Source organism: Callospermophilus lateralis, chromosome 2 (assembly GCF_048772815.1).
Source record: "Callospermophilus lateralis isolate mCalLat2 chromosome 2, mCalLat2.hap1, whole genome shotgun sequence".
NCBI classification, from domain to species: Eukaryota; Metazoa; Chordata; class Mammalia; order Rodentia; family Sciuridae; genus Callospermophilus; species Callospermophilus lateralis.
This window is the reverse complement of record NC_135306.1, coordinates 20,747,678-20,765,476: the sequence shown is the minus strand read 5'-3', so window position 1 is coordinate 20,765,476 and position 17,799 is coordinate 20,747,678. Positions and strand designations below refer to the sequence as shown.

Sequence of the window (17,799 nt, the reverse complement as noted above, 5' to 3'; positions counted from 1 at the left end):
TTAGTGAGACCCTAAGCAATGAAAAAGAGCTTGGAATGTGGCTCATTAGTTAAGTACCCCAGTGTTCAATCCCCCAGTCCCTCTACCCTGAAAAAGAACACCATAGCCCTAGAGTTATAGGGGGAATCTGACCAGGTAGAGGATGATTCATGCACTCATACTATGAATGTTGATTTTATTTGGATAAATCTGCATTTATATATATTAAGTAAAATGGACAATAAAAAGTAATTCAGAATAAAATGGTTCTTCTCATATCCCCTTTCCCTTCATACTTCTGCTTTGGGAGGTATCGGTGACTGAAAATATTCAATTGAATATTCCACTAAGGAAGCTCTTAAAATTGTTTCTTAAAAGCAACAGAGAGGAGGGAACATTGCTGCTCCAGCCTGAGCTCCATTGCTCTCCTGAGTGTTCAGCTAACAAGGCCTCAGGAAAGAAAGCTAACTTTTTTTTTTCAAGGTTTTATTTTAATTTGAAAGATACTATTGTTTACACAAAACTGTAGCAAGTTCTTGTAAAATATCCCTCTCACATTCCCCCAGGCTGTTGAAAATGAAGGCTTTTGGTTCTCCCGTGGGACTTCTAGCACAGCACCCGAGTGACCTGAAGTCAGCCTGTGTTGGTATCCTCAAGACAATCCCCAGAAGAAAGGGTGCCCGCTGGCTGCAGCTGCCCTCTAGGGCCTGGGATGGCTGTGCACACAGCCTGCACCCACAGAACCTAACCTCTGCCTAATGGGCATCTGAAAGCTAAGAAAGTTCTTCTATCACTCAGAAAGTGCTTACCCCACCCACCAGGGACCCCTGAGCCAGAGCAGATCATTCAGAGGCTGATTCTGGCTGGGACTCGGGTTTCTTGAGCAGTGAGTTTGCTTTGGTCACCAGTTCTCTGGACCCTTCCTTGTCTTCAAGGGAACTTGGCCATGGCTAGTGTTTTCAGCTTCTGCAGGTCAGTGCCTTCATTTCTCGGTCGTGTTTCCATATTGCAACAATAGGACTTGTTTATAGGCCACGATGCTGAAAGAGTTTGCAACAGAGTTACAAGAGGACAGCTGGAGTGGGGCAAGGGGGTAGCTCTTCATGCCCGCCAGTGTTGGGGTTGTCTCTGGCCACTCTATCACAGGAGAGCGAGAAGCTGTCTCCGCTATGGCATCAGAATGCTGACACTGGAGGGGACTTCTCTCACTCTGGGTTCCTATCAGACCTGTGATAATGAACTTCTCCTTGTTCCCCATCACATCATGAGCCCTTTGCATCTGTATTTTCTTGGAATCTCATCTCCCTCCTGCTCGATGACAAACTCCATGCAGAGCTCATGATGAGGACTGAACTTCGCTAATCCCAAACCAAATTAGCTGCCGCTTGTGCTTTCCATAATCCCTTTATCTCTCCTATAAACCTAGTTTTAAAATATCAATAATATTGGAGACGTAGCAATTAGGATCTCTGGGTTGAAGTCCTGGATCTGTGTCCTGAACCTCCGGGGCCCTTGCTTTTCTCATCTGTAGGAATTCCAGGATCCTCGGGTACTAAGCTCAAACACTTCTCTCTTGATGGATGCACACCACACAGCACTGCCAAGTGGGGTGTGAGCTTAACTCCAATCCTTCCAAGGGAAGCTTGAGAGAAACTCTGAACACTGACTTCCCACCTGCTCTGAACCGTAATGCCCTACCCTACTGGGGGGGGAGGCATTTACTGTACTTCCAGCAAAACTCCCCGTATTACAAGGCTGGTAAGTGGAAAGGCTAGATGTAGAGACCGCCAGCATGGGGCCACGTAAACGGTGCCTTGCAGTCCTGACTTTGCAGCTGATGCTGACTGCGGACACCACAGAACAGCTGCATGTCAATGGCCAGCTCCAACTTCAGGGTCAGCCAACAGGCAATTCTGGGTGTGAGTGGTCAGTAGTGCTGGCTTGTAGGTGCCACAGCCTCTGGCCCAGCATTCATTCATTCAACAAACCCTTCACTTCTTATATGCCAGGCTCTTTGCTGGACACAGTGGATACATGGTACGCCACAGAGCTGTCCTCAGGGGGGCTGTGGTCTAAGGGCAAGTGTATTAAACAGATAATCACTAAGCGGTCTTCAACTATCATGCTATGAAGGAAAAACAGAGGAAGCCTTGGGAACATATAATAGAAGAGTCTAATTCAGACTGAAAAGATTTAGGAAAAATCCTCTGTGAAAATGACAAGTTCCAGTCTCTGTTTCCTGATCTGCAAATGGGGACATTAGCAATTGCCTCAAAGGATTGTTTAGGAAGGTTAAATTAGTTAAAAAGATATGAAATTATGTGTTTTGTTATTATAATTTTTCAAAAGAGGTGGGTGTGATTGGATGTGAGTTTGTAGATTGGAGAAGATGAGGTCATTCTCTTCTTACAGCTTCTGGCTTCTCTATGCAGTGAGGCATGTGCTGAGTGCAAGTGTGTTGGAGGCTAGCAGGACAGGCCAGCTGACCGCACAGGTATTTCCCCAGCCCCTCTGAATTGCACATAAAGAAGAGCAAGTAGGAGAAGGCCAGTTCTCATAATAGCATGAAATCATTTCACTTTGATACTAGGAAAGGGCAGGACCACAGCCCCTCGGGATTGCAAATAGGCTGTTGGCAGTTCTGGCCCAGGGACCTTTCCTGGCATCAAAGAGGATTTATACTGTGATGTTTCAGCCTTCTTCACTCCGGTCCTCTTGGGCTCTAACATGCCTTCCTGTTTATTTTCTTTCTTTTCCTCAATACTACGGATTGAATCTACCACTAAACTACATTTCTAGCCCTTTTTTATTTTGGGACAGTGTCTCGCTAAGTTGCCTGGGCTGGCCTCAAACTTGCGATCCTCCTGCCTCAGCCTGCTGAATGGGTGGGATTGCACGTGTGCACCACCTTGCTGGCCTCTTCCTGGGTTTTCTGTCAATGGAATGTCTTTCTGTGGTCCTTTCCTGTTTCTTTCACTCAATGATGATACAGCCTGGCCTCTTTCCCAGTAAGAATTTTTCAGGATCTCATTTCTTTATGACTTCATGGGCAGGAAAGGTAATGGAAACACTCTCTTATGCCGGAAAGTTTCAATTTTGTACATTCAAATTACCTGGAGAGCTTTTAAAAATTCCTGCACCTACAGCTCTAGACAGAACTTTGCTCTCTCTATAAAGGGTCTCTTTAGGGGACTCTGGCACCTTGGTAAAGTTCACACCTACAATTCCAGGTATATCTTTAAGGTCTCTCTACCTCCATCAAAGTCATCTAGATGGCAGCTGGCTACAGAATAGCTGAATTTTTTAAAAAATTTCCATTTCTAATTTTAATCTATGATCTGATCAACAGTGACAGTTGTCTAGAAAACAAGCTTATCTCAAAACAAGTATCCCACAGTAAATGCTGCTGAAAGTTGCTTTATACTATCATACAATTTTTTTTTAAAAAAATTAGTTAAAGTTTTCCTTTCTCTCATCTCTCCAATGAAATAATATGAAATTCAACTTTTCATGTATGTAATAAACCATTATGGTTACACACAAAAATCAAAAAATAAAAGTAAAAAATCCCTGTACCAGGACTGTGCCCCAGGTCATCTGAGGAATGTTCTCTGTGGGGGGGGGGGGATGGGGGGTGGTCCTGAAAGCAGTAATTTAGAGAAACTTCCCAGCTGTTCCAGTGTACAGAGAACTGGCTTTGTCTGCTGGTGTCTCTGTTGTTCCGTGTCTGCAAAAGTGAGCAGTTAAAGTGCCTCATCCCTACGAGCACAGGATTAGTTCCTTTCTCGAATGTTTCCAGGTTCTCGCCTGCTTCTGCGACATAAGATCATGACAACCCTGTGTGGCTGATTAAGAGCCCAAGGGCACTGGAATGAAGTATCAAGGACAGCACCTCTCAAGGATGGTGCTCGGGTCTCTTCATGAAGGCAAGTGTCTATTCAGCACACCCAAAGCAGATCAAACTGCAGAAAGGAAGTAATGAATTTTCTCATGACTTCCATTTGTCAGCCTGTCTGTATGCACACATAACTAGCAAAATTAGTTTGTCGCTGTTTTTTAGTGTTTGCCAGTGGACTAGAACTGAAGACTTTTCCAGTGGACAGAACTGCTTCTGTGTTACTCGGCTGGATAAGGGGCTGAGGCTCCCAAGAAATTTTTGTTGCCTGCTAGCTCAGTCAGTCCGACCCACTCAGCCAGGACTCCTATGAAAAGGCCACCCCCAGGGCTGGACAGTCCAAGGACAGATCTAGTTCAGTCCCCTTCTAATAAATGAGACCGGGTCATGGCCCTCTGCCTGGCCAGATTCTCTCAGTGATTTTTATCTTCACATCTTATTTTTTTCTCAATTAAGAAATAAACTAAAGAGGCTTAATAATTGATGTCTTCTACCCTAGAAGGCTCAGGTTTCTGTGAAGCCAGGGACCTTTTATGATGGGGTGTGAAAATTTCAAAAAGGGGTTTATCACTGTCCCCTTGCAAATTTCCCTCAGTTGTTTTCTACTCTGCAGCCTATAATCCCACCGTTATTGATATATAGCACTCTCATGGGTTACTGGGCATGTACCTTTAACTGCAACCCATGTCAAATCCCTTGTACTTTATTGTGGCTGTATTTCTCCTGTGGCTATATCTGTCCTCTGGAGGTACATATATACATATATAATCTATATGCGTAGGTATTTCTTTCTTCTTTGGCCAGGCAGCACCGATGCATGAGAGCCCCTCACTTGGGAGGAAGGGGCAAAGGACCAAAACTGTGCTGTCCAAATGGGAGCCATTAGCCACATGCGGCTCCTGAAAACTAGAAATGCAACTAGCCCAAACTGAGATGTACTAGAAGTATAAAAAAAGTAAAATATCTCTGGTTAATTCTGTAAGTTATTTCCATGTTGGGATATTTTGAATACCAACTGTGCTGTTAGTATGATTAATTTCAGTCACTTTTAACCCCACCCACCCCCTTTTTTTTTGGTACTAGGGATTGACTTCTACCACTGAGCTACACCCTTAGCCTTTTTTAAACTTTTATTTTGAGACAGAACTTTCACTAAATTGCTGAGGCTGGTCTTGAACTTGCCATCCTCCTGCATCAGCCTCTAGGGACCCTGGGATTGCCATAGCACCCATCTCATTTTATCTTGTAAAAATGTGGCTTCGTAGCCAGACGTGGTGGCACAAGCCTATAATCCCAGTGGCTCAGGAGGCTAAGGCAGGAAAATCTTGAGTTCAAAGCCAGCCTCAGCAAAAGCAAAGCTCTAAGCAATTCAATGAGACCCTGTCTCTAAATAAAATACAAAATAGGTCTGGGAATGTGGCTTAGTGGTTGAGTGCCCCTGAGTTCAATCCCCAGTATCCCCCCCACCCACCCTGCCCAAATGTGGCTTCCTAGCAAATTTAAAGCATGTGCGTGACTTGTCTGTGGGACTCACACTCTTACTCCTACTAGATGGGGCTGGCTGAAGGCAGAGCTCTCTTTCCATTCTGTGGACCACGCTGGTTAGTGCTTTGTCTGAGGCCAGTATTCCTCTCCTTTACTTCTCAGCCCTCCTCCTACCTGTTACCTCCCTGAGAGTTGCTTGCTGTTGTTTCACAAATGACACTGTTCCCCCAGAGGAGGCAAGAGCACTGCCTAAGGCCGCAGGGGAGCTCGCTCAGTCCCTGAGCAGATCTTCACGCACTGAGCACAGAACCCTTGCAGAGCCCAGAGAAGAGTGCATCTGGAAGGAGGCGGGATGGCTCTCACCTAAAGGGAACCTAACAAAAAAGGTCCCAATGGTTCAAGGGCGTTTCTAATGCCAGCTTCAATTATAAGGAAGTAGGCGAAACTCCTATAAATAAATTGTCGTTACAAAACCACCAGGAAGTGAGCCAGCGATTGGGGCTCTCTGTTCATTATTTGTGGTTCTGGAATTCCCAGATTGCCAGATTACCAGTTTGAGGGAACCAAAGGATGTTTTCTTCATGAGCGAGTCTGCTCAGAAGTGGCTGCACGGATAGTGAAAATAAATCATCCTGAGATGGTTGGGGTAGAGATGGTCCAACAGTCCTGTCCTAAGCACCAGGGCCCAGCCCACAGAGCAACACCAATCCGGTCTTACCCAATCGGGACAATGGCCAGGAAGGAGAGAAAGGAGGAGAGAACAAAGCAGGTGCCCAGGAACTTGTCCATGGTAAGCTGATAGAGGTTGTTATACACGGTGGATGTCACCACCCCGGTCAGAGCCAGGGACAGCTGCAGTATGACGAACACCTTTCCTGTGGAGGGACAGAGGTTACCAGGAAATGTGCTGTTGTTCCCTCTACTGCATCTCTGGGGAGCTCCTGGGGACCCCTTTGCTCTCCCAAAGACTCTTTTTCAGTCTTCAAGGCTCACCTCATCAGGAATCCCACCTCCCTCTATTCGAATTTTCCCGAAGCCTATTGACGACAGGGTCTTTCTTCGTAGCTTTTCAGTGACTGACTTTCTGAGACTTTCCCACCCTCCTGTCTTCACTCCTGTCCTGGACGGACCACTATGTTCCTAATGTACTTGAGGATGCTTCTGGAACTTTCCCCAATGTCTTCTGCAAGTCTTCTTCCAGCTAAACAGCTCTGAAACAGCCCCAGCAGAAAATTCTGGAGCGGTGTCTTTCACTTACCGTAAGAGGAGCCATTGATGAGTTTGGACATGGCTGAACGGATGGTCGTGATGGGGATGAGGGCGAACAGCATGACGGCACGGGCTGTAAGAGATCACACACAGCACTCCTCACTGGGGCCCAGCACTGGCCAAGGAGAGGTCAGAATAAGGCAAAAACAGCTCATCCAGTCCCTCAGCCCACAGTTCCTACAGGGCTTGACCCGAAAGAAGCATCTTTTTTTGCCAGAAGACGAGTGTCCTGCATGGACCAGACACTCACTCTCAGCTCTAAGTGAACTGTTGATGCTGAGTACCCATCTGCAAGTTGACACAGAGGCTGATGGTGAAGGGGGTATTTTTTTAAGGGTTTTTTTTTTTTTTTTTTTTTTACATTTTTATTGGCTTGAACCCAGGGATCCTCCACCACTGAGCTACATCCCCAGCCCTTTTTATTTATTTATTTAGTTTTTTTTTGAGACAGAGTCTCGCTAATTTATTTAGGGCCTCGTTCAATTGCTGGGCTAGCCTCAAACTTGGGATCCTCCTGCCTCAGCCTCCAGAGTTGCTGGGATTACAGGGATGTCCCCCACTCCCCAGGCTGAAGGGATGTTTATTGGCAGAGTTAAATGGTTTCTAGGGAGGGAGCTGATGCTGTCAAAGTGACCCAAGGCTCTTCTCCTGGTCTCCAGGGGACAGAAGTGAGAAGTTCCTGACCTTATTATTTCTGAATACCCCTGGAAGGCTGTTCCAGGAGCTCCGGCAAACTGCTTTCAGAAATGTTTCCCCTAATATAACTGCCACGCACCCCTCGAGCCCTGCTGTTAGCCAGAAGCTGTGTGTGTATGTGTGTAAGTGTGTGGGGAGGGGTAGAAGGAAGGGAGTGAGAAGTGTGTGGGAAGAGGAATGTTCTGTCCTTTGCACATGGCTTTATTAACTAGGAACTGGCCAGAGGTCATCTTGTCATTTTGTTAGGTGTTTTTCTGAGGCGTGTGATCTGGACCAAGGGACACTCCTCTGATAGCTATCTAGAGTCATTCTTCCCAATATGTTAGCCACATGGGCTATTTAAATTAATTAAAATAGACTTTAAAATTCTGCTCTAGCCACATTTCAGATGCTCAGTAGCCACCTGTTGCTAGTGGCTACTGTATGGGACAGACGGGATACAGGTCATCATCATCATTGTAGAGAGCACCCCTTGGAGCACTAGCCGAGGGCTCTCTGCTTGTGATTGTCTGATTTCTGTACTCAGATGGAAGCTTCATTTTGTTTCTTTGAGGGGATTTATTTCACTGGTTGTAGAAGGCACTTATTAAGAATTTTTATGCAGCTGGGATTGGTGGCGCACACCTATCATCGGGAGGCTGAGACAGGAGGATCGCGAATTCAAAGCCAGTCTCAGCAATGTTGAGGCACTAAGCAGCTCAGTGAGACCCTGTAACTAAATGACATACAAAACAGGGCTGGGAATGTGGCTCAGTGATTGAGTGCTCCTGGGTTCAAGTCCTGGTTAACTCCCGCCCCCGCCCCCCAAACAAAAAGTAAAAAATAATTTTCATGCATTGTTTAAAAGCCTTTGCTTGGTTGCCAGTGATTTAAATTAAGGGATCATTTGAGTTAGGTCTTTTAAAGTTGGGGAGAAGAGCCAGGCGTGGTGGCACATGCCTGTAATCCCAGTGGCTTGGGAGGCTGATGCAGGAGGATCTTGAGTTCAAAGCCAGCCTCAGCAAAAGTGAGATGCTAAGTAAGTCAGTGAGACCCTGTCTTTAAATTAAAAAAATACAAAATAGGGCTGGGGATGTGGCTCAATGGTTGAGTGCCCCTAAATTCAATCCCTGGTACCCTCCCCCACAAAAAAAAATTGTGGAGAAGAACCTCAATCCCATTTCTACTCAAGTCCATCCTGAGCCTTCCCAGCCTTCCCTCTGACTTCAGGTACCCCTGACCACACTTCCTTGACCTTATAGACCTACGGGTACCACTCTGGCATCGTTTCAGCCAGCAACGCAGACAATACAATACAGATAAACACAAGTGACCATAATCCTGTCTCCCTGTGCCTTTTGGGTAGCAGGTTCAATCACTGGTGCTGAGCTGGGACAAGGTCCTAGACTCCAGTGACCCTGGTGTCTACTCCATTACTCACAGGGCCAGCAATCCAAGAACGCCAGACTCACCAACATAGAACATGTATGTCTCTTTCACAAAGGCCAAGAGGAGGGCTCCTGACCCGAAGGAGACCATCCCAATCATGATCATGGTGGTGTCCTGGAAGCAGCGGGAGAAGACCAGGACGCCCAGAAAGCTGGTGATGAAGATGATGTACCCGGAAGCCATACCATAGCCCACCTGCACTTGGTTCCAACTGAGAGGCTCCCTCAGCACAAAAAGAGGCATCATGTCCACTGTGCCCACTACAGCCAGGTCATAGATGATGGCACCCACAAAGAGCAGGACAATGATGGTTCTTTTGGGCCTGCCTTTTCCAGGAGGTGGAGTGTGCACCACTACATTTTGCTTTTCTGGCTGATCAGGATCCAGGGTGCGGTAGGTGCCCACTATGCCAGACTCCGTATCCACTGCAGGGAGCCTCTTGTTGGCCTTGGCTATGGGTTCAGGGACCTTCAGCACCAAGAGGCTATAGAAAAGGGCAAAAGTGGCACAGCCTACGCTGCAGGCTGTCAGCACCAGGCCCTGTCTAGAGTGCCCAGTTATCTGCTTGAAGAGGTGACCCGAGGCCATGCTCCCGCAGAACCCCGCCAAGCCCAAGACCAAGTCGATAACAATTAGGCGCAGGGAGCGGCGGCCTTCAGAGGAGCCCAGAGATCCCAGCGCCATGACCCCGGACCAGAAAGCCGAGAAGCCGCCGCCCAGCCCGTTGAGCGCTGCACCCGCGTACAACACTGCCACCGGCCAGTCCAGCAGCACCTTGAGCAGCAGTGTGAGGCGGGAGAGCAGGAAGCCCAGCAGCGACACGCAGATGGAGATCTTGCGGTGGTAGCGGTCGCTGAGCCAGCCCAGCCCATAGGCGGACAGCAGGGGCGTCAGGCCCACGACGAGGTTGTAGATGATGTAGAAATTGGAGATGGCCTTCTGCTGTTGGTCCTCTGGATCCCCCCGGGGCGACGGGCTGGTGCTGTAGTTGGAGGAGCCCCCGGCTGCGAAGGACGCTTTCACCACCAGCAGTAATCCCGCGTCGTAGAAGGAGCTGGCCACCTGGGACGAGGCTACCACCGGCTCGATCCAGGTCCTCACCTGGAAGTGAGGCGGGTGGCCCCTCCACGGGCAGGCGACCTCGGGACCCATGGGACCGCTTCTGATGGAGAACACAGGGGTTTGCTGGCTGCAGCGATCGGGAGATGCTGCCAGATTCTGCAGCTCCGAAGGGTCCGGGCTCCGACCCAGAGTGCGGGTGTGCGCCGTGCGTGCTGCTGCGCACCCGAGCCAGGCGAGCGGAGTGAGGGCGCGGAGCGCGTGTGAGAGCAGCCACTTCAGCAGCCAAGTGACCTCCCCGGCCGCGGCCACTCCTCCCCAGGACAGAAGGAGCCGCGCCCCGCCCCCGCCTCCGCCCCCGCGGGCCCAGCGGGCTGGCGACACACCAGAGCAGGGAAGCCAGGCTCTTCCGAGAGCACAGCGAGACCGGCTCCAGCGCGCCCGCCCGCTGGCCGCCGCGTCACGCTGCTCCTGCGAGCGCGGCCGCCTGACCAGGGCCGAATTTCCCCACAGCCAGGCGTGCCGGGACCTCCCGCAGGCCCCTAGGGTTTGTCACTTCAGGGGCTGAAACTCACCTGAGAGAGCGCCCTGGGACCTGCCCAGGGAGCGTTTCCAAATTCTACTGTCCCAGGAAGACAGGTTTGGGCGAGGGCGGAATGCCTAGGCTTCCGCCTGGGATAAGCGCCCGAGTGTGAAGCTTTACTTGTAGAGTTTAAACGCAGCAGGACCCATGTCGGGAGCTAGTAGCACAGACTTTGGGAAAAGTAAGCCCAGCAGCCCCAGGCCCAGGGCCCCTCCAGGGCCAAGGCCTTTGGGGGAAGAGTGCTACTCTGTGCTTCTGCGGTGGTGGCCCCCACTCAGCAGGTGCCTCAGCTTGGGGCTCCTGCCTCAAACTCCCAGCCCTAGTTGTCCCCCTCCAGATGATAAAATTGGACTCTGTAGAAGCTGGAGCCTCCTGGAGAGGGCAGGGGCATCTTGCCTAGAGTGGATTCCCCAGGGACCCCCCTGTGCTTCTTAGTTCCTGGTCTCATGGGCTCACCCACCCTGGGCTGGTGGGAGACCTCTCCCCTAGGTGGCCTTTCATCCCCCTTTAAGTACACACTTCTTCAAAAAGGACCATGAGCGACAGGGTCAGAACACATTAAGGAGCAAGAGACTCTCCTCCAGGGATGGAGAGTCAAAAACACATTGCTTCTCTCCCAACGCCCATGGCAGCATGGGCAAACGGGAACCCAATGTCAGAAAGACAAGTTCGAGTCTGCAGGAAGAGTCTGAAACATCAAATGGAAAATGTCCTCATGTAGGGAGTAGGAATTAGATAACAAATTATTTTTAAAATAAATCTGTGCCCCTTAGGTAGTTTTTATGGGGGCTATAATGTCCCTCCTTACCCCTGCCTGCCACTGCCAGCCCCCTCATGTCCAGATTCAGATAGCTCTGCCTTCTGCAAGGGTAGAGAGGCAGCTAGTCTCAGCCTAAAAGATGTGCTCTGTGGACCTGCTCAGCAGCTTCCCCCACTCCCCGCCTGGTTTCACCAACCATGTCTGGCTCTCCCACTCCATTCCTATCCTATTTTTCCAGAGGCTGCAACACACAGCCCAACCAGCCTGCTCCAGTGAGCAGTGGAGGCTGCAGGGGATGGGTGGGTTTTGGGGAAAGGTAGATTTTGCAGTCAGATACAGCTGTGAGAACGACCTGAACTAGAAGGACCACTCTGGCCACCTCATCAAGGAGTCTGTCTATTCTTGGGGCTCCAGACAGTAGGGGGCAAACTGGGTCCTCTCTGGGAGGTGTGTGGTGCCTCAGTTCTTCCCACCCTCTTGTGAAATTTGAAGGGCCTTTGACTCACTTCAGATCCAGGACAGGTCTAGTGGAATCAGGATCATGAGGTGGTAGCCAGCTCTGAGACCCTTCAGGCTTGAGACCTGGGTCCTCTGGCTTGATAAAGAGCTAGAGTCAGGACAGCTGGTGTCCCTCTGGTTGTGGCTACTCTGGATTGGATTATTCCTGTCATGTTCCTGTACCCCTTCTTCATCTCTGAATGCAGGCCTCAACTGAGCTAGCCTCTGGTCATCCTCCCTAGACTTTCAGCAAGTTGAAGGGTATCACATTAAGACAGTTTAGAATCTAGTCCCCAGCTCAAAAATGGATTCATTAAAATGCAAAGGTTCAAACTCTTCTTGTTTTTATATTGACAAAGGCACACTATTCCAGGAGAAAAGGGACTAAGAAGAAAACTGGCAGTTAACATTTACTGTGCCCTCACTATGTAGTAAGCACTTTTTACATGAATGAAATTGTCTCCGGAAGTATATGTGACACTGAAACCGGAGAGGTTAAGTCATTTGCACAAGAACACACAGCTAGTAAATCAGAAAGCCTATCGCTGTGGGGGGAAAACATAGGTCACAGAGAAGATGTCCTCTCAACCAACATGGATAGGAATATTGGAGAGGTGCAGAAACAACATAGTCATGACGTAATTATTATTGATCAACATTGTATTGCATAAATGAAGAACAAGAGGAGTGGTTGGGAAGTTTATTTATTGGACTTATAATAACATTCAATACATTTGTTTTGATGGCCCACAAACCTCATTTTAGAAAGAAAAAGTCATTGTTATTGATTGATTGATTGATTGATTGATTGTGTCAGGGACTGAACCAAGGACCTCTCATGTACTTAACAGGTGCTTCACCACGAAGTTACACCTCCAGCTGGAAAACATTTTCAATGTTAGAAGACGAAATCATCAGGCCCAGCTTTAGCTGAGAGGGAAGCTCTGTGCCTGAGTCAAGGATGGGAAGCCCACACCCTGGGGTGGGGCTAGGAGGACAGAGGAGGGACAAGGGAGGGGGAGAGGAACAGAAGTGTGAGGAGGAAGTGAGACTAGGGGCCCTGGTGGAAGGGGCCAGCATGGGAACCCCTGGTGTCAGGATGGTCAGAAGGACTTCAGCAGAATAGGAGTGTCCAGGGATGACTTTATATATTTGTTTATTTATTTTTGGGGTACCAGGGATTGTACTCAGGGGCACTCAACCACTAAGCCACATCCTCAGTCCTATTTTGTATTTTTTAAATTTAGAGACAGGGTCTCATTGAGTTGCTTAGTGCCTCGCCATTGCTGAGGCTGGCTTTGAACTCGAAATCCTCCTGCCTTAACCTCCTGAGCCATTGGGATTGCAGGCATGCACCACTGCACCTGGCCAGGGATGACTTTAAACAGCTTGCTGTTCCATGTGCAGAGGAGCCTCTTATGCTACCTCCTACCCCTCTGCTCAGCTCTTTAGAAATCATCTACTTAGGAGTGGACAGTGTGAGTGAGTTTTCTATTTGGTAGAAACTGGTGAGTGGTATCAGGATTGACATAACTGAGATCACGCGGGGAAGCAGGGGAAGGGGTGGCCACAAGAACACAGATCTACCAGGGATTTCTGAAATCTGGGGTGGGCTTTGGACGTTTACAGGCTCTGAGACTGGGGAGCCGAGCCATCTGAGGGGCAGAGAGACGCTCGCAGCTGCTGTGCAAGTTATGTGGATAAGGAAAGTGCTCTCTTTACTACCAGAATTTTAGATGCTCAGGTAAGACTTTTTAAAAGAAAAAAAAATCAAGAACAAAGAAAATAAGATACCCTCTGAAACATACACATATATAATGGAACAAAGAAAGATATACAAGAGGAGACAGCTCTTGTTAGTGACCATCCACGCTCTGTCCTTCAAGTGTTTCTCAAGGGTTCATTGCTGCATGCAGGGCACCCCAAGTCCCCTTTTCTAGTCACTAGCAATCTTCTAATTGTGATTTTACTTCCCAAGTGTAATTGCAGACAGGAAGAAATGTTTTAGTTACTGGGATACTGCCAAATTATTTCTCTTGGTCAATTAGTAAATTAGCATTCTGTTTATTTATCTAAGCTTCTTTCTAGCTATTTCCAAACTCAGTGGTTCATTTGTTCATTCCTGTATCATCCATCCACCCACCCAACCCCCCCACACCCATCCATCCACCCTCCCGCCCACCTGCCCATCTATCCATCCACTCATCCATCCATTTACAAGCATTTATTGAGTATCAGGCCCACAAGTAGGCAAAATCTTTTGCCCTTAAGAATCTTTTCCTCTGAAGAGTTATTAAAAGGCACTTGTGCTAACACTACCAGATCCATTTAATGCACAGGGACACTGAAGCCATGCCACAACTGGCTTTAGGGTATTCCTCTCCACTCCAGACTTTCCTACCAACCTGAATGACCTCTTGAACAACCTGCTCAACACTGTCAAAGAAGAAAGACACGGGTCGTTTCTGCTGCCCAGTGCACATCCGCTCCCCTAATTCCTACCTCCTGCTTCCTCTGATGATCCTTCCTCTAATCTCCTCAGTCATGTTTTCCAGAGAGTTTCAACTTTCCCCACAAGTGTATCACAAGTGGACATGAGACTCAGATCTGCCTCATCACAGCATCGTGTACCGGTGTTTGCAGAGTTAGCCCAGAGATGGGAGTGTGACCCGAATTTGGACTAATAAGATTGTGGCCCAGACTTTGGCTTAAATAGTTAGGCAAGAGACACTTTCTTTTCTGCTGGTTTTGGACCAAGGAGGAGGAACGTCTGATGTTTTGCTACCACTAGAGAAAAGCTTGCTTGAGACTGGAGCCAATACAGAGGAGAAAAGCAGAAGTGGAAAGTGCAGAATCCATGTCCTGATCTCATGGATTCAGCTATGTCCAAGCTAAAATACCCCTTAACTTCTTTTTTAAAGTGTTTTTTTGTTTGTTTGCTTGTTTTTTTTTTAGACGGATAGCATGCCTTTATTTTATTTATTTTTGTTTGCGGTACTGAGGATCGAACCCAGTGCCTCACACATGCTAGGCAAGTGCTCTGCCACTAGCCCCAGCCCTAGCCCACCCCTTGACTTTTTAATAACAAAAGCCATTGTGTTTGATTTTTTGTCATTTGCAAGTGAAACAAGATATCTGATGGAGTCAAACCCATGGTCTCTCTTCTCTAGTGACCTCTGCTCTTCTTCAGCTACAAACTCCCTTAGATCTTGGATCTGATCATCAGCTGTATCTGTGCGAACTCCAGAGCCATTAACTCAAACCTCCCACTCTCTAACAACAGCCTCCCTTCCTTCTTTGTTCCTTATTCAGCTGTTCTCACTTCAATGATTCTTTGATCTTGTCAGGACCCAGTGATCCCTAGAATAATATGTGATTTTCTACACCATTAACTTTTTCTTTTCTTCTGTTCTTTTACCATCTGACTTCATGGTGCATTGCATTACTAACACCCTTGACAGAGGTCAGGCTCGCTGGCTCTGTCTTTTTAGTGTGTGCTGACATTGAGGAACCCAATTTTGTGGGGCATTCAAGTAGTTTAGGACTGTCAGGGGACATCACAACAGGGAAGATTGACACCTCTGTCAAAGTACAAACTCCAATCTCAAACATGTCCTTAAAACTACCCAGCCATCCTGCTGAGCTCCCCCAGACAACTTGTCTTCTTTCCTCCTTCAAAACCCTTACCTTCGACCTTTGCCATTCCTTTCAATCTTTCAAACTCTTCTACCCTCGTTTTCCCCTGCTTGACACTCATTCTTGAGTATTTCTCAAATCATTTTATTCTGGAGGAAAATTTGAAATAATATTCAGGTTTCAAGTAACTCCTATGTAAAAATCATTCGACGTAATATAATTTGATGTGATGCAATGCAGCTTGTGCTACATTGACATGGTGATTAAATTATAGATATCACTGGGCACCTTGGAGCACACCTGTAATCCCAGTGGTTTGGAAGGCTAAGGCGGAAGAATTGCAAGTTCAAAGCCAGCCTCAGCAATGGAGTGAGGCTCTAAGCAACTCAGCAAAACCTTGTTGCTAAATAAAATATTTAAAAAAGGCCTGGTGAAGTAGCTCAGTGGTTAAATGCCCTGGAGTTCGATACCTGGTGCCAAAAAAAAAAAAAAAAATGTAGATATAATAACATTGTCAATACTCTTTGAGAAGAGAGTGGTATTTGTCTTTGGACCTGTTTATCCTGCCTTAACTGAGCCTGTCATTTTGGTGTGGTTCCCCCTACCTACAATGGAAATAACTCTAAGCAATAAATAGGAATGGGGGAGAGAAAATTTCAGTTTTCTTTTTCTTTTTGATTTTCTACGTAAACAATATCAATATGGGCTTCACTTCTTATCAAAATTTCCACTCTATAAGATATTAATGAGGTATGGTATGTGTAAGGATGGTTTTTCCTATTTTATCTATGGGGTGTGGGTCCACATGTTATAGTTCTAAAAAATTCTCAAAAGAACTGTTGAAGTTAACAGTCATGTCATCATTCAAAACTTCTAAAATTTCCATCTGCAAAAGAAGCTAGGTTCTAGCCTCTTGCTTTGAAGGAAGCACTATATTGTGAATACCAAACCTTCTTTTTCTTTCTTTAGGAATATTATTATTATCCAAGTGTAGTGGCACACACCTGTAATCCCAGTGGTTCAGGAGGCTAAGGCAGGAGGATCTTGGGTTCAAAGCCAGCCTCAGCAAAAGCAAGGTGCTAAGCAACTCATTGAGACCCTGTCTCTAAATAAAATACAAAATAGGGCTGAGGATGTGGCTCATTGATTGAATGCCCCTGAGTTCAGTCCCTGGACCCCCAATATTATTATTAATATTATTATTATTATTTTTACAAGAGAGGTGGGACTTCTCAAAGAGTCAAACATGGACGTGGCCCTATCAGTACAAATTCCAACACAGTTCCCTAAGACAGATTCTTTGTTTCCAAACACGCAGACAAGATATTAAATACATCTTGGTCTTTTTTTTTTTTTTTTAAGGACATCTCTTTAAAAAGTACAGTTTTTCTTTATCATCAGCTATGTATCCAATTGTTATTATTATTGGTATTTTTTGCAGTGTTGGGGGATGGAACCCAGGGCCTTGTTCATGCCTGGCAAGTGCCCTACCACTGAGCCACAGCCCCCGCTCCTCATCCCTCACTAATCTACAAATTCTGTAGCATGAATTTGATTGGTGAAGCCTGCTGATTCTTCAGCTCAGATAGAGAAGCTGTTATCTTTCAGTTGATTACACAAGATCTCTTTAGCACTGTGTTGTTATCAAGACATCAACCATCACATTGTTTTAGGAGTGAAACCTCTTGAGATTCCCCTCTTCTACCTTGTTCTAGCATTTGGCCCTGGCTGTGAATTTGCATGCTAATATTAGGTTCTCCTCACTGTGGCTTTTCATTTCCTCTTTTTATGTTCACATTAATTCAGAATGACAATCCCAGTATCTTCTAAGTTTTGACCTTGAATCGAAAATCCTTTGAAAACTTTGGAAAAAACGTTCACACAGATGGGAGACCTGCTGAGAGGATAGGAACCTGGAGGCAGAGGGCTGGGAGAGTGGGCGGAGCTAAAAGGCTTGGTGCTGCAGGCGGGATGCTCTAAGGGCCAAAGTCCCCACCTTAGGAAACTTTAGAGACTTGAAGTTCCCTGATTTAGGGGAGTGAGGCTCTGAGCCACATTCCTTACTCAACACTGGAGATAAGAAAAGAAAAAGAAAATCTCCACAATGTTAAAAAGAAGAAGAAAGAAAGAAAAAAAAAGAAACAAATGTTCTGAACTTGAAGCTTTGTCTTCAAAATTGTGCTGTGTCATAGGCCGAGCACAGGGGATTTTCAGGGCAGCGCAGCTGCTCTGTCTGATACTATGATGGTGGACATGTGTCATTATACATTTGCCCAACCCCCCATAATGCACACCAGAGTGAACTCTAATATAAACTATGGACTCGGGGTGATTATGTTTCAGTGGAGGGTCATCAGTTGTAGCAAAGGTATCACTCTGGTGGGGGATGTTGATATGGGAGGTCATGCATGGTGGGAACAGGGGTCTGTGGTAAACCTCTGTACTTCCTCTCAATTTTGCTGTGAGCATACAAATACTCTTTAAAAAATCGTCTTTAAAAAAACAAATAGG

The 17,799-nt window shown here is 47.0% G+C and overlaps 1 protein-coding gene across 1 annotated transcript; it reads right to left on the bottom strand.

Moving 5' to 3' along the window:
- Positions 1-955: 955 nt before the first annotated feature.
- Slc46a2 (solute carrier family 46 member 2) lies at positions 956-9,904 on the bottom strand. The gene is made up of 4 exons (XM_076843183.2): positions 8,776-9,904; positions 6,618-6,701; positions 6,078-6,234; positions 956-1,019 (listed from the first exon to the last, which is right to left on the bottom strand). Exons 1-4 carry the CDS (start codon positions 9,902-9,904, stop codon positions 962-964), a joined length of 1,428 nt encoding a protein of 475 aa, XP_076699298.2. The 3' UTR covers positions 956-961.
- Positions 9,905-17,799: the final 7,895 nt, after the last annotated feature.